This window comes from Chelon labrosus, assembly GCF_963514085.1.
Source record: "Chelon labrosus genome assembly, chromosome: 14".
In the NCBI taxonomy this organism is placed as follows: Eukaryota; Metazoa; Chordata; class Actinopteri; order Mugiliformes; family Mugilidae; genus Chelon; species Chelon labrosus.
Genome location: NC_140347.1, coordinates 19443587 through 19460446, shown reverse-complemented (window position 1 = coordinate 19460446; position 16860 = coordinate 19443587). Strand labels below are relative to the sequence as shown.

The following is a 16860-nucleotide window of genomic DNA, read 5'->3' as shown; positions in this document are numbered from 1 at the left end:
TCCTTCGCGGCCACCGTAGAGGAGGTCCGGAAAAATACGGAAGTGTCAGTTTACACGCCCATGTGAATCTTTCCAGGTTCTGCTATCAGCTACAAGTGTCAAACTTAGCTGCATTTCCGTGCATGTATAACTCCACTGGATGCAGCGTGTGTGTGTTTGTAAAGTGTAACAGAGAATGCCATCTACAGCTGTTTATTCGGTATGTATGCTTTGCTTTGGCAGCGAGCTAGGCTAGCTTAGCCGTAGCTGAGTGTCCACTATTTGACATCTGACATTTCATTCAAACAGGCGACAGTTGGATTTATACTGGTGTAACAACGACACTTTAATAACCAGCTGTTCAGGCTTACAGTACATCCATAAGAATACGTATAATTATACGCAATTCAGTGTTAGTATGGTAGAAGCTATGATTTCATGTTGCAGTTTTCTAGTTTTTTAGCTAGTTTTCTAGTTTTTTTTTTTTGTTTTTGTTTTTTAGGAGGAATAGGTGAAATAATCCAATCATGGTAATACAGTTTTATTTGTATAACAAATATACTTTATCATACAATGTATTTTTATATTGTAAAATCACTTATCTTAAATACTGTTTTGATATAGCTTGTTTTCTTGCTACTTTCTACACTATTAGACTACACATATGCAATATCATACATTCTTCTTCACTACTAATTTATCAGTTTGATTCAATGGTAACTGTTAAACAGAATGAAAATGAAGTCAAATCTGAGGCAAGCGTTGTTTGATATGAAAACCATGCATAATTTAAAATGAACACCACCTCAATCAGCTACACCATTGTACTACTTATGCTTGTTTATTTGTTGTTTGCTTTACTTTTGCTTTGAACATTTTGACATCCATGGTTGCAGGCCTAGCAGTTCATATCTCAAGTTTTTATTTATCTTTATTTATCTCACACGTGACATTTTTTTCACAGATCTTCATGCGACACCAGATTGCTTGAAACCCAGCATGTCTTTTCGGTCTCTCGCCTCGTAGTAAAAGTGTGGACACATCCAATCAAACCGTGGCTTTGCTCACTTCTTGGTCCTCTGATTTTTGGCGACAAAAGCTGTGGTAGAAGTGACGTTTCTAATAGGGTGTGTTGTTTTCCTCTTTTCATAGCACAGGGACCCCATGCTGAAGAAGAGGGATGACTTCGAGGACATTCTGGAGGAGAGGAGGAACTCCAGCGACCTGAGATACGCCCTCAGATGTTACACCCCTGTCGTTTACAAAGGACTGACTGTCTGCAAAGCCAGCGAGCTGAAGAACCTGGTGCTGCAGTCTGGTCAGGTCCACTATGTCATCAATCAGGTAAAAATTAGTTTTCTAGTTATACCCGTTGGAAGTTTTTTGTTAAGTTTGTTCAGTGTGTAAGCGTTCATAAGATTACAGTCTGAAGTTAGCAGTGTAGTTAAGATAAGAACATTTTTTTAAGTAAGACAAGTAAGATTTGTAGGAATGCTAATATTCAGGCACAGCTTATTTCCTAACAAAACTGTTCCCCAGTTTTCTTAAATACAGTTTGAGAAACTACTAGGTTTTCCTTTTTGGGTTTACTGAAGGCTGTAAATAGTGCTATGTTCAGTTGTGAGACAAACGTCTAATAGATTTAAGAAAATATATTTTATTGGTTCCAATTTGATTTTAAATTTGTCCAGGTTTCTAAAGAGACCGGCGTGCCGACCGACGAAGTCCAGGCTGAGGCGTCGGCCATCTTGGAGGAGATGGCCCACCGCCTGCAGCTCAGCACGGTCCGCTTCTTCGCCTTCACTCTCAGCAAAGTGTTCAAGACCTTGTTCAGGAGCATCTGTGTGAATGAAGAAGGCATCCAGAGAGTGAGTGTACAGACGGGCCACACAGTAACACACACATATAAAAAGACATGCATAACTTGTATTTGTGTTGTCGCTAGCTCCAGCAGGCCATTCACGAGCACCCGGTCGTTCTTTTACCGAGCCACCGCAGTTACATGGACTTCCTGCTGATGTCTTACATCCTGTACACCTACGACCTGGCTCTACCTGTCATTGCTGCCGGCATGGGTAGGCAAACAAACTGTATTTACTGAGTTTATTAACAGCAAATGAACAAACCTTTACTCCTTTATCGGGAGGTTTCATTGCGCGATAATGCTTTTTGAGATTGTATATAGCTACTAGGGCACAAACAGATGATTAGAAAACCCCCTTACCACCAGTATTAGAACATATACTTACAGTCTGTTTACCTGCAGACTTCATGGGGATGAAGTTCATCGGGGAGATGCTGAGGATGTCTGGAGCTTTCTTCATTCGGAGGTCGTTTGGTGGAGACAAACTGTACTGGGCTGTCTTCTCTGAGTACGTCAAAACCATGCTGAAGGTAGGGAGAGTGATAGATGGGATATATTGTTCAATGCCTATTTTGTTTCTTTTTCTCTCATTATTTCATACTGCTTATGAAAAAGAATTGGTCGATATTTCTTTTGCCTGTGCATTTTTTTTTTTTTAACTTTAGAATGGATTTGCACCAGTTGAGTTTTTCCTCGAGGGGACCAGAAGCCGAACAAGCAAGTCTTTGACTCCAAAGTTAGGTAAGGTTCAGAACAAAGCACCTCTAAATTCTCCCTGGACCTCCAACTTACAAATATGAGGTCAAATAGTTTTTTTTTTTAATCATTTTAATAAAACTTATAGTCTAGGAACAAGTGAATAAGGCAGCACACAGAGTCTCTGAGCAGCATGTTTTTCACAACGCTTCATATAAGTCTGCAACATGTTAGTGTTTGTGTGATTCGGACTGTTTTAGCATTTAATAATAAACTCTTTGTGTCCTTCTCCAGGTCTGTTGAATATAGTGATGGATCCATTCCTTAAAGGCGAGGTGTTTGACGTTAGCTTGGTCCCAGTCAGCATCAGCTATGAGAGGATCCTGGAGGAGGCGCTCTACGCCAGAGAGCTGCTGGGTGTACCAAAGCCCAAAGAGTCCACTTCAGTGAGTCCGTTAAACATCTTGACTTGTTTCTATACCTATCAGTCATAACATTATGACCACCTTCCTAATATTGTGTAGGTCTTCCTTGTGCCCCCAAAACAGTTGTGACTCATCAGAGAATGGACATGGGCCTTCTGAGGGTGTCCTGTGGTGTCTGGCTACAGAATGTTGTTAGTGGGGGCCTTTGGGTCCTATGGGGTGAGGGAAGGGAAGGGGCCTCTGTGGATCATCCCACAGATACTTGATCAGTTTGGGATCTAGTGAATTTGGAGGCCAGGTCAACACCTTGTGCTGTTCTTCATGTTTTTTTGAGTTGTTCCTAAACCGTTTTTGTGTGGGCCTGTGTCAGGCTGCACCTGCTGGGGATGGCTGCTGCCATCAAGGAGTGTCATTGCTATGGGGTGGGGGTGCCTGGTCTGGTCTAGGTGGGTGGTACATGTCTAAGTAACATCCACATGAATGCCAGGTCCAAAAGTTTCCCAATAGAACATTGAATTGTCACAAGATGGTCAATGTTATTTACTTCTCCTGTCAGTGGTCATAATGTTGTGGCTGATCGGTGCATAGTGTGAATTAAAGTTCAAACATTTGAAGTCATTGCAGAACTGAATATTTTGAAATGTAAAGTTGTGTTTGCAGAAAATCATTTATTTTGGAAGTATAAACTAACAGTCTGTTCAAAGATTTGTTCATTTTATCTTCAGGCTTATCAATACACATGATTATAGAAGGAGATGCTAAACAAAAAAGTGAGACACAGTGTCTTTTGATAAAGAATGATCTATCAGAGAGTTAAAAGAGTTTAAATACTGTGAGAATGTGCTGTATTGCTTTAAATATTAGTAATCGTTGTAAATCTCCACATGTGTGTGTCTTCTTCTTAGGGCCTGTTTAAAGCCAGGAAGGTCCTCAGTGAAGACTACGGCAGTATCCATGTGTACTTCGGTCAGCCGGTGTCCGTGAGGAGTTTGGCTGAGGGTAGAGTGAACCGCCGCCAGTTCAACCTGACACCGAGGCAAGACATCCTGATGTTAAATTAGACCTGGCTCCGTCCTGATATCGTGTCGGTTTTGTCAACACAGTGTGTCTCACTGTTATCTGACTAGTTGAGCTACTCTGCAAGGACATGGTTCAAGGATATGTCCAAAGTGACTGACTCATATTTGACTAAATTTGATCTTTGTGCTTGCATCCTGACCATGGTTACATGTGTGAATGGGCTCAATGCTCAAATCTCCAGAAGAGGGAGAGTTTCCTACTTGATTAGAACGATTTTTGCTTCAGATTTGTGGATCCCAGTGACTAGCGTTCATGATCTTTCTCCATGAGCTTGTTCCAGCTACAGGTGTTCGTTCATAGACTGCGTCTCATTTCCAGACACATCCCCAAGAAGCCCGGTGAGGAACTCCAGAGCTTTGTGAACGACTCGGCCTACACGCTGGTGCGAGCCCAGGAGGAGAACATGGTCCTGAAGCCGTGGGTTCTCCTGGCCTCCCTGCTGCTCCAGAACCACCACCAGAACCGGGCGGCGGGGCAGAAAGAGGGGGTGACACTGGACGAGCTGACGGAACAAGCTGTGTGGCTCAGGGACGTCTCCCGGCAGTATGGAGCCTTCCTCCACTGGCCTGGTACTATCTTATCTGACTGACTGATAATGAAGACAGACTGTGTGTTCTAGTCAGATGACTAACAAGATGTCTCTAAGACTCAAATCTGTGAATGAAACATAAATGGAAAGATCCCTGAAACTGCACAGATAAAGGACTGTGATGTTGCCACTTATAGATAAGACTGTACATGTAGAACTTTTAGTTTTACTGGAAAATATAAAGAATTCCATAAGGAGTTTTGGGCTCATTTATCCCCTGATTCACCCCTCCTGGGAGTGGAAGGTCCATTCCAGACCTCACTCTGTATAGAGGTTAGGCCCAGATTATCTTGTAATGTGAGATGTTTACAGATCATCTCTTAAAACTGCAGAAGACTCGTCAAAGTCATGTAAAGATTTAAAATCTGGATGTTTTAGAATGAAAGAAACAAGGATACAGAGCAGCTGTTGTTTACAACGGTAGACATACACCGAACAGGCATAACATTATGACCGGCGTCCTAATATTGTGTAGGTCTCTCTTGTGCCTCCAAAACAGTTGTGACTCATCAGAGAAGGGACATGGTCCTTCTGAGGGTGTCCTGTGGTGTCTGGCAACAGAAAGTTGTTAGTGGGGGCCTTTGGGTCCTATAGGTTGAGGGGAGGGGCCTCTGTGGATCATCCCACAGATACTTGATCAGTTTGGGATCTAGTGAATTTGGAGGCCAGGTCAACACCTTGTGCTGTTCTTCATGTTTATTTGAGTTGTTCCTAAAGCGTTTTTGGTCAATAGTCATAATGTTGTGGCTGATCGGTGTACTAGGTCTTGGGGCTAACAGTAGCTATCATTATGCTGTTGACAGATATTAAAACTGAAAATGTTTCTAAAGAATAGATCCCCCAAAATCCTTTGTTTGGTAATCTTAGCACCGTGGAGTTGAATTCGTTTACAACAAAATGGTTCTGATTGGTTGTAAGACTGTCCAATCGGATGCAGAGCTAGTTTTTCCTCTGCATTGGTTGAAACGAGAGTTACGTATGTAACTACGGTTCTATGAATCCTGGATGACCGCCAGAGGCGGTGCTTCAGCACTGAATGTCTCCATCTCGCGCATGCGCAGGTCGAGTGTTTATACCAACAGAGTCACCTGTGACCCCCGATGACACCGGCTAACCTATATCTTCCGGTGACATCAGAGGATCTGTTCCTGCAGAATCTTCTCGCGAAACCACAAGGATTCTGAGTGACAGAACGCTCTGGCGGTCATCCAGGATTCATAGAACCGTAGTTACATACGTAACTCTCGTTCTATTTCATCCTTACTGACCGCCAGAGGCGGTGCTTCAGCACTGGATGACCCATAACGACAAAGTCACGAGGAATGCCAATACATACCTCAATGAGAGGAGGCAGTAGAGGTGGGCAACAGGGCCACACCCAGCGGATGGGGAGTGGCCACATTCACCCGATAGAATCTGGAGAAGGTAGTTGGTGATGCCCACGATGCTGCATCACAGATGTCCTGCAGGGGCACGCCTCTCAGAGCCGCCCATGATGTAGAGACAGCCCTAGTAGAGTGGCACCTCACCCCAGATGGCGGGGGGCGACCACTGCGTCTATATGCCTGGGTAATGACATCCACAACCCAGTGCGACAATCGCTGTTTGGAGAGAGCGCAGCCTTTCCTAGGACCACCATGACAAAGGAACAGCTGTTCTGACCGTCTCATGCTTGCGGTCAAAGATACATAGACTCTCAGAGCCCGCACAGGGCACAACAGTCCTAACCCGTCCTCCCCTGCAGGGGGAATAAACTGTGCCAGGTGGATAGGTCGGTTAAGGTTCGACGATGACAGAACCTTGGGAAGAAAAGCCGTATTCGGCCACAGAGTGACCCCCGAGCCATCTGAGTTCCATCTCAGACATGAATCACTCACAGAGAGAGCATGTAGCTCCCCAACACGCTTCGCCGAAGTGATGGCGAGGAGAAAAGCAGTCTTAGCAGACACCCACTTCAGCTCTGCCTGCGCCAGGGGCTCAAAAGGAGGCAGACACAAAGCGTCCAGCACCAGGGGCAGATCCCATGCTGGAGCTCTCTGTGCCTGTGGGGGTCTTAACCTCAAGGCTCCCTTTAGAAAAAGTGACACGAGTCTTTGGCCCCCCACGGTGTTGCCATCAACCCGGGCATGTCGAGAGGAAATGGCTGCCACGTATACCCTCAGAGTAGCCGGGGACCGTCCGCCATCCAAAAGTGACTGTAAAAACTCCAGAATTTTCGGAATTGTACAGTGCACGGGGTCCTCACCCCTGCTCGAACACCATACAGAAAACAGCCGCCACCTGTTCTCATACTGCAACCGGGTAGAAGGCGCCCTAGCATTCAGTATGGTATGTTGGACAGTGTCCGAACACCCTGTCAGCAGCGGGTCGGGCCCTGCAGTGGCCAAACCCAAAGCTGCAGGCGCTGAGGGTCGGGATGCCAAATCCGGCCCCCTAACTGAGACAGGAGATCCATCCTGTCGGGGAGACGCCAGGGTGAGCTGCGGCAGAGCCTGTGCAGCAGAGGAAACCATGTCCTCCCCGGCCAGAAGGGGGCTACCAACAGCAGCTTGTGGCCCTGCTGGAGGACCCTCTGCAGTACTTGAGGAATCAGAGGGATTGGTGGAAAGGCATAGAGAAGACTCTCCGGCCAATCGTGGGCGAGAGCATCCTGGCCCAGAGGGCTGGTCTCCCCTGTCAAGGAGAACCAGAGGGGGCAATGGGTCGACTCCTCTGTGGCAAAGAGGTCCACCTCTGCCCTGCCAAAAACGTCCCAGATGTTGAGCACCACCTCGGGATGAAGCCGCCACTCCCCCGGTGGAGGCTTGCCACGGGATAGGAAGTCTGCGGTCCGGTTCCGTTCTCCCGGCAAGTACATCGCCCTCATGCTGGCTAGGTGGGGAGCCGCCCACAACAGGAGGTCCCGGGTCACCTGCAACAGCCGTGCTGACCTGGTTCCCCCCTGGTGGTTTATGTGAGAGACGGCTGAGACATTGTCCGTCCGTACTAGCACATGCCTCGCTCTCAGGAACGGAAGAAAAGACTGCAGTGCCATGTGCACTGCCCGAAGCTCCAGCACGTTGATGTGCTCCGAGCGGTCCCGTGCAGGCCACAGCCCGCGAGCTGTCCGGTTCTGCCACACAGCACCCCACCCTGAGAGGGAGGCGTCCGTTGTGACAGTCTCCCGACGGGATGCAATAGAGCCCATGGGCATGCCCCGAAGGAGAAATGACCTCTCCCTCCATGGAGCCAGAGCAAGGAGGCAACGCCGTGACACCTTGAGTTTCCTGTGCCGGTGCCACTTGGCGTCCAAGTGAAAGCTGTTCAGCCACCTCTGAAGGGGACGCAGCGACAGCAACCCTAAGGGGACCACAGTGGCAGCAGCCGTCAGCTTGCCTAAGAGGCGCAAATACAGGACATAGCGCAAACAGCGGCCCTCCCGAAAGAGGAGAAGGAGGCGGATGATGTCGTCCACGCGCCGGGGAGATGGACAGGCCTTCATGGCAACGGCATCCAGAGTCATCCCCAGAAAGAGTGTACTCTGTGAGGGGACCAGGCAGCTCTTCAGAAAATTCACTCTGAGACCGAGCTGGGTCACATGTGAGAGGAGAATCGCCGTGTCCCGGGTCACTTGAGACCGGGATGGCGCGCAAATCAGCCAGTCGTCCAGATACGGCAGAATCTTCATGCCCCGCGACTGCAGGGGTGAGAGGGCTGCCGCCACACACCTGGTGAACACCCGTGGAGAAAGGGAGAGGCCGAACGGGAGCACCCTGAACTGAAAATGGCGGCCCTGGAAGGCAAACCGCAGAAAATGTCTGTGGTGTGGTGCTATGGGGACATGAAAGTACGCATCCTTCAGGTCTACCGAAGTAAACCACTCCCCTCTGGCAACGGTACACAGGACCTCTGCAGTGCTGAGCATGTGAAACCGCAAGACCTTGAGGAACCTGTTGAGTCCCCTCAAGTCGAGGACAGGGCGGAGTCCGCCGTCTTTCTTTTCGACAAGAAAGTAAGTCGAATAGAACCCCCCGGGTGATGACAGGGGGTCTACCGGCTCGCTGGCACCCTTGTCCAGGAGGGCGGACAACTCCTGGTTGAGGGCATGGGCTTTTGCCGGGTCGTGTATGATGGTCATCTTGACCCGGCCGAAGGCTGGGGGCCGGCGTCGGAACTGAAGTTTGTACCCGTGGGTTAAGGTGGAAATCACCCACGGGTCCGTGGTGGAAGCAGCCCAGTGGCTGAGCTGCTGCTGGGAAAAACAGCCGACGACCGGCCCCAGGCTCTCAGCGCCTGGTCCCCCGGCCTCTAGAGGCCCTGGGGGGACGACGGGCTGCATCGAAAGCCTGAGGTTGTCTAGAGGGCAGTCGTTCAGGGGCTCGAAAGCCCTGAGCCCCTCGTTGAACAGGCTGTTGAGCCGGTCGCTGAGACCTAAGGTGGCCACTGGGGAAAGTCTGTGGCTGAGAGCGTCGCTGGGGGGCAGCTGAAGAACCCCCCGGCCTGCCGGGAGGAGGCATACTCCTGTGAAGCCCAGAGAGCTGCTGTCGAGTCTGTCTGGCCTGGACTGTGCGCTCAAGCACCTCTAGAGCAGCCGACCCGAAAATCTCACCGGGTTCCACTGGGACACTGCGGAGGGTTCTCCGGCACGTCTCAGTGAGAGGCGACTGTGCCAGCCACACCTGGTGGCGAGCCTGGACGAGAGTGGACATCAAGCGCCCCAGTTCTCTGGACATCAGAGCAAAAGCCTGCAGAGACGCGTCACTGAAACTGTGGACAGACGCGTCCAGCGTAGCATCCTGCAGGGATGCAGAAAGAGCCAGCATCAGATGCGACAGGGAATTGCCGATGCGTCCCATACGTGCCGCTGCGTCATAAGCTTTAGAGAGCAGATCATCTGTAACCCGACACTGGGGGCGAGGACACCTGGCATCTGGCCTCAGAGCCTCATCAGGCGAAACGATGAGAGCCGCTATAGTCGGTTCAACCGCTGGCATGCGGGCCAAGCCAAACTTGGCTGCGTCCTGCATGGCAGCCAGGGTCCGGCCATCAGATGTTGCATGAGAGAGGACTCTAGTATCCCTCCAGCATGCGTGCAGCTCCCTCAGGTATCCGTCTGACGGAGGCACAGTAAAGGTGGCAGGGACTGGGCCCCGCCTGAAAAAAGCACTGGCAGGAGCCGGCTGAGCTTGTGGAACATCCAGCTGCAGGCGGGCCAGGGCCATACGAATGATGGCACCCATAGAGCTATCCTCAGACCCAGCAGCACAACTGTGGGTTGAGGAGCGGGAGCTCTCCCCAGAGCCATGCTTGGAGGTAATGTCCTGGGGAACCACGTCCGCCCCACAGTCAGCGAACTCAGTGGCTGATGCCGCCACGGAGAGCACATCATCCTCTGGATCGAACACGGCCGCAGGAGGAGCAGGAGCACCAACCTCCCCTGCACCAGTCCCAGACTGGATGGCTAGGAAGAGGGACTTCACCTGGTTCAACTCCTCAGTCAGCTGGTCCACCTTGGAGGCCAGTTTAGACTCCTTGGCCCCCCTCCCGGAGGAGGCACCCACGGTCTCAGCCCGCCGTCTAGGTCGCCTAGGCTGAGTTGGCATTCGCTGGGCTGGAGTCAACTGGTCCGGCCCCGGAACATGGCCCAGCAGGTGTTCAGCCTCAGCCAGTCTGGCAACCCGCACTGCCCGGGGCATGAAGCTACAGTTCATGCATGGATCCTCCGAAAGCCCCTCCCTCAGGTGTTCAAGGCCAAGGCACGAAGGACACATATCATGACCATCTTCAGGCTGCAGAGAAGCCAGACAGGCCGAGCAAGAGTGGTCACCAAACATGGTGACAACAACTGAGAAAACAACAGATGCTGGGAGAGGGAGCGAACGCACTGCCTTCACCAACAGGTGTTGCAACAAGGGCAACAGCACACGCCTATGCTGGGAGCGGGAGCGAGAGCACTACCTTCACCAGCAAGTCAGCTTGCTGTGCAAAAAAACAAAACAACCCAAGTAGGCCGAGCGAAAAACGCTGGTAAAACTACTTTTCCAAGGTAATAATATACACCTAAAGTGGGAGCGGGAGCGCACACACTGCCTTCACCACTACAGGGAACAACAACGAAAAACGGGCTACAACTTAGCGGATAACGGCGGTACAAATGTCGGGAGAGGGAGCGAGTACGCTGGCTTCACCAACAAATCAAACTACAACGAAAGACGGGTACAACCAACGGTGTACCGATACACAGGCAATAGGTCAAGCGGGCAACGCAGACCGCTAATGCCCGTAAATAATTACACAAATGTCGGGAGAGGGAGCGAGTACGCTGGCTTCACCAACAAATCAAACTACAACGAAAAACGGGTACAACCAACAGTGTACCGATACACAGCCAACAGGTCGAGCGGGCAACGCGACCGCTAATGCCCGAAAATAATAACACGAGCGTCGGGAGAGGGAGCGAGTATCACGCCGTCACCAACCTTATAACAAACGACTAAAACAAATACTCAAAGGGTGTCCGCGGTAAACCGCAACAAACCTCCCGTCTCAGCTCGTCGCAGCCTTTGGAGGGCGCAGCTCGCAGCTCCGACAACGTTGTCGCAAGGCTACCGGCGACGAAGCATCAGTGAAGTAAACGCTTAGTTCAGCTAGAACTTACTGACATACGTCTACCTGCAAAAGCGAGAAGATGAAAAGGAACAGATCCTCTGATGTCACCGGAAGATATAGGTTAGCCGGTGTCATCGGGGGTCACAGGTGACTCTGTTGGTATAAACACTCGACCTGCGCATGCGCGAGATGGAGACATTCAGTGCTGAAGCACCGCCTCTGGCGGTCAGTAAGGATGAAATAGAACACATCCCATAATGAAATCCAGATAGTCACACTTGGCTAGTAAATTGTTTCACTGCTGTCTCTGTTTTGTTTACATTCACTTCCACTAGAGATCATGTGATTCGCTGATCTCTCTTCTTTTTCATCCTCTTCTTTTATATTCATCTTCTTGTTCTTCTTCCATCTCTATTCTGATATTTTCTGTCTCTCTTCCAGACCACATCCCTCCCTCAGAGGTCGTTTCCTCCAGTCTTTCCCTTCATCAAGGTCTAGTGAGGATCTCGGAGGGAAGAGTCCGGCTGGCGTTGGATCAAGGTTTGTTTCTTTTTTTAAACTTTTCTTGCCTTAATTTCTTGTCTCGCTGTCTATTTATTCCTTATCATATCAGCTTATTTAACTGTCATGTACAGATAATGTAAAGGACAGTCCAGTACGAACATTGTAAATTTCCTTTGACCACAGATTGGTCATTTTGCGAACTACACCAGCGGGATCCACAGCGATGTAAAACTGTTAGCCAATGCAAGAAATTCTTGTCTTGAAGCAGGAGAACCAGTGGCATCAGGGGAGCCCCGCAGTGCCATTACTCCAGAAGAGGAGCTCTTGGGCCAGGCAGTCATCATACTGTCCTGCGCCTGCTACAGGAACCAGGCGCTGCACGTCTTCCTCCGACCGGCACTGCTCGCCTCGGCCATCCACACCGCCTCCTCCAGCAAGAAACGTGAGACGAGCACGACCTTCTTTTACACTTTCATGTCACTGAGTGAATATATTTTTGCACATTTGAACATAAAAGGTGGATTTCAAGTGTAAATTTAAAAGAAAAGTGTGTCTTGACAGTTTAAAATCAGAATGAACACTTTTGTGTGTTTTCCAGATGATATTTTTAACAGCTTCAGCTTTCTGAGGAACATGTTTTCCAATGAGTTCATCCTCTGTCCTGGAGCTACAGTGCAGGTGAGGACCGTTCACATGCAGCTCTACTTGAAATAAAAGTCAAACAAATGATAGCATAGACATTTTGACTTCTTCTGTATCTCTTGCAGGACTTTGAGGAGGCCTGTTACCTGCTGATGAAGACCGGAGCTGTGCAGATCAGCCAGCAGGAGGTTCTGGTCTCTGAGGGAGGACACAGGACACTGGCCTTCCTCACCAGTATTCTAGACCCGTTCTTACAGGGATACCAGGTGAGGCAGACGGTCTGCTGCTGTATTTGGATCAGGTGCATGATGAGAGATTTAGTTAATTAAAAATAACTGGAGTTACAGGGGTTAATATTATAACGTTTTACCAGGCCTATTTGCATCAAATATCAACACTCATTTAGTTTAATATAACTTGTTTGTACACCTTTTACAAAGTTCACACTTAAATCTAGGATCTAGTCGACTTTCAGCATATAGAATTTGTTTGTACACACAAAAACACTTTAGGAACAACTCAACAAAAAAAACATGAAGAACAGCACAAGGTGTTGACCTGGCCTCCAAATTCACTAGATCCCAAACTGATCAAGTATCTGTGGGATGATCAACAGAGGCCCCTCCCCTCAACACATAGGACCCAAAGACCCCCACTAACAACATTCTGTTGCCAGACACCACAGGACACCCTCAGAAGGAAGGCTGTCCATTCTCTGATGAGTCATAACTGTCTCGGAGGCTCAAGGGAGACCTTCACAATATTAGGAAGGTGGTCATAATGTTATGCCTGATCGGTGTCTATCCATTCATAATTGGACTGTGGTTTATTTCCAATATTTTGATGTTTCCATTCCTAGAATTTAATTATAAGTACACACAGTATATCCATGAATTAAAGCAGTAGTGTATGCAGATGTCCTCTAGGGGGTGCTGTAAGCTCATTATTAGTCTCAATAGCTTGTGTGCATGGTTGCAGGTGGTGTGTAGGTTCTTGTGTGAAGAGGCAACTGACGGTCTGACTGAAAAACTGTTCATTCCCGCCGTCCGGAAGTTCATCATCAAACAGCTTCTAAGAGGTTCTTCTCGCTAAAAAAAAATATCTAATTTGTTTTTGACTTTACTTCAGTCTTCTACTAAAAGTATTAAAGGGTTGTGTTGTATGTGTGTGTGCTCTCCAGGTAGACTAAGATACACTGAGGTGTTGTCATCGGACCTCCAGAAGAACTCTCTGGCAGCCTTGCTGAGACTTGGAGCTGTGATGAAACTCACAGGGTACGATCGTTTGGGTCACCTGCGTGCCCCGGGTTCATTTGATTGGCAGAAGTGAACACAATTATATACTTAAACCACAGAGGAAAATCTAAAGAAACTACATGTGTACAGCTGTGGAGTAGAATGATGCTGACACAAAATTCACTATCCAGTAGAAATCAGTAAAAACACAAAAAAAACCCCACAAATCAGCATGTATTAAAGTATAAGGTCTAAAAAAAGTATAGAATATATAAAAAATTTTGAATTACCGGAGCTATTCAGGATATCATGATGGTTATTTTAATTGAGCTAAAAAGGGAATTCATTTGCAGCCCTAAGTAGATTTGTCATGACAATTTGAATTATTTAAGTCCCAAATTTCCTTCAGTGGCTTTAAAGATAGCCCGCTCTATGCTTAAACCCTATTTTTTTCATGAGGACAGACTTGAAAATAAAAAAAAGAAATCCAATTTAGCCCTTATTTTTCATTATTCACTGTGGAGGAATCAATGGTTAATGTGTGCTCTAAAAATACAAAAGAATCTAAAAAAACAAAAAAGAAAGTAGACACTGAGCTCTGATAGTTAGTGGTGTCTTTGATTTAAGATCAAGGAGTCGACAATTAACGATTAAGCTCAAAGCTGAGAGGAGAATTTGAAAACTTTATAAACAGTGATCTTGCAGAGACTGTTTCAGATTCTTGGATTTTGCACAATAAGACACATAAGACTAAGAATTTCAGGTTTGTTTAATTGCAAGTAATGGACCAGATGAGGATGGAGACCTCAGAACTCCTTGGCTAGGCGAAAGATTCTTCTCCCACAACACCTTATGATAGAGGCTTTATTGAAAAGAGTATGATACCCGCAGAGACTTGGTTCATATATGACAGTCAGCAATAAAACAGACTGGAGAAGTAACATTGACCATCTTGTGACAATTTAGTGTTCTGCTGGGAAACCTTTGGACTTGGCATTCATGTGGATGTTACTTAGACATGTAGCACCCACCTAGACCAGACCAGGCACCCCCACCCCATAGCAATGACACTCCTTGATGGCAGCAGCCATCCCCAGCAGGATGCAGCCTGACACAGACACACACACACAAACACTTCGGGAACAACTAAAAACAAAACAAAACATGAAGAACAGCACAAGGTGTTGACCTGGCCTCCAAATTGACTAGATCACCGTGAAGTTCCTCCACCTAATACAACTTCAAACAGGTGAATTTCATCTATTTTAGTTTAAATAATTGAGCAGAAACTAATATCAAATAGAATCCAGCGCCCTTTTAACTCTATAATCCAGAGAAAACCCAAATTTTTAATTGTCACTGGAAGTACCTGCTAATAAAGAAATTATTTAGTGCTGAAAATAACAGATTACTTCACTGTTGTTCCTTCAGAGGCGTGGATCAGGGGTCCTTAAAGATCAACAAGGTGATGGTGAACTCACTGGAGGACACTCTAGGTGAGAAACCTAAACACCCAGCAGGAGTACATACTCTGTCATATTACTTTAGGCTCTTAAACGCATCTTACTTTTGTTTCTTTTGTCCAGGAGGAAGACTCCCCACTCAGAAAGCTGTCGCTGCTCACCTTTAATTCAGTGACCTGGTTAAAACAGAAAGCACAGAGGAGGTTCAACAATATGCCGATGAGGCTCTTCTCTACATGGTACAGTACGAGTCATCCTGGCAGTGGAGCCAAACTGTTTTCAATGAGAGATGGAACAAAAGATTTGCCATCTGGAGACCACCAGATCCCCTTTTATTGAGTCCTTTTTCAAAATGCTTTATTTCTCTCGCGGACTGTCCTCTTGAAAGCCTTTTTATATATATATATATATATATATATATATATATATATATATATAAAAAGCAACATAAAACTAGATGATGGGTGAAGCCTTTGAAGGTGTATTGCCGAGCTCCTTTGCCTCACTCTGAATGGGCGACCTTTTTGCTACGAGCTGCCTTGTGAAAGCTTCTGAATGTGCCAACCCGGCCTCGGAACAGCGGCCATTCTCCATTTAATGCATTTAATACGTATCCACTAAACACTCGCCGAGGCTTTTATTTGTGTCTTCTTTCATCCTAGCTTCATTTTGTCTCCACCATTAACTGTTAGTCACTCCTTTTTTTTTTTCTTTCGAGCACTTTAATGAATTTATTCATTCGTATTTTTCGTGGTGTGGACCTGCGGTATACCCTAACTCTCCTTTGGTGAAAGAAATGTTATTAAAACGGGCGGATAAGAAAATTTATAACATATTTTAACTTTTGCACATTTACACTTTATGTCTTTGAGTTGAACTTGCCACAAACCCAACACCTGACGTGATAATATTTGGTACCGGGGCAATTTTTGAATTTAAACCACCCTGGTGCAGGTTTGCCAACACTCCCAAGGTGAATGAACAAGCCGCCATGTTTGTTTACACGGTGTAGATATTGATTACAAGTCATTTAGTTGCCATTATAAAACAAAGTTACAGCGAAGCACGCACTACCAGCTATGCCAAAGGAACATGTGTGGAATTATTGTTCATTGTTCTCGAGTCTAGAGTAGTTACTTTTAAGTTACCGATTCTTTGTTTTTATTATAAGGGGTCTAAAGTTCAGCATTTATTTATGTTTATTGAAGTGATTCACTCATCATATACGTTTGTTACAAGGGATTGTAGAAAAAAGGCAAAAATAACTCAGAGAAACAAAACGTTGCAGAAGAAAAAAGAAAAAAAGTGATTGAGAGTGATTTTAATAACTCAGGATTAAACATTTAACATGTCGTTCAGAAGTGTGCAGTTTCTTTTAATCCAAATTAAAACTAGATTTGTTAAAATAAAAACAAAAACATTCTTGTATTGTTATTTTGTAAGTTATTTATTTGGTCAGTACATGCCCGTGCACATCCCGGCGTCGGCAGTAGATTGAAGTTTTATTCAAACAAGCTGCTTTGGCAGCAAAGGAAAAACTGGTGGATTTAAACCTTGAGGCTGAACAATCACATATTCTCTGCCTGAGTCACCCCAGACTGAAAGTTTGGTGTTTACTTAATGAGAAACTCACATTTTCAACACTTTGACATCTGACTGTGAGCATCGCAAATAGCATTATTTATGCACGTTTCTAAAGCTGCTAATCCTTGTGTTAGTGTTCATCTTTGAAGGACTGTCTTGCAGCAGTTTCATTAGTTCACAGGTGTAATATTGAATTTTTTTTCTGACGCAA

General features: G+C 46.8%; 1 protein-coding gene across 5 annotated transcripts; it reads left to right on the top strand.

Moving 5' to 3' along the window:
• Positions 1-76: 76 nt before the first annotated feature.
• On the top strand, positions 77-16487 carry gnpat (glyceronephosphate O-acyltransferase). 5 transcript variants are annotated; one of them, XM_084559952.1, is made up of 17 exons: positions 77-199; positions 1132-1323; positions 1671-1847; positions 1925-2054; positions 2246-2373; positions 2509-2584; positions 2834-2985; positions 3870-4000; positions 4363-4613; positions 11663-11761; positions 11994-12167; positions 12324-12403; positions 12493-12633; positions 13346-13445; positions 13548-13641; positions 15034-15098; positions 15189-16487. In XM_084559952.1, the coding sequence occupies exons 1-17, from the start codon at positions 176-178 to the stop codon at positions 15230-15232; spliced, it is 2058 nt and encodes a 685-aa protein (XP_084416078.1). In that variant the 5' UTR covers positions 77-175; the 3' UTR covers positions 15233-16487. The 5 variants fall into 5 exon arrangements, with proteins under 5 accessions (XP_084416078.1, XP_084416077.1, XP_084416075.1 ...); XM_084559951.1 differs by having other exon boundaries at positions 11991-12167; XM_084559949.1 differs by having other exon boundaries at positions 15034-16487.
• Positions 16488-16860: the final 373 nt, after the last annotated feature.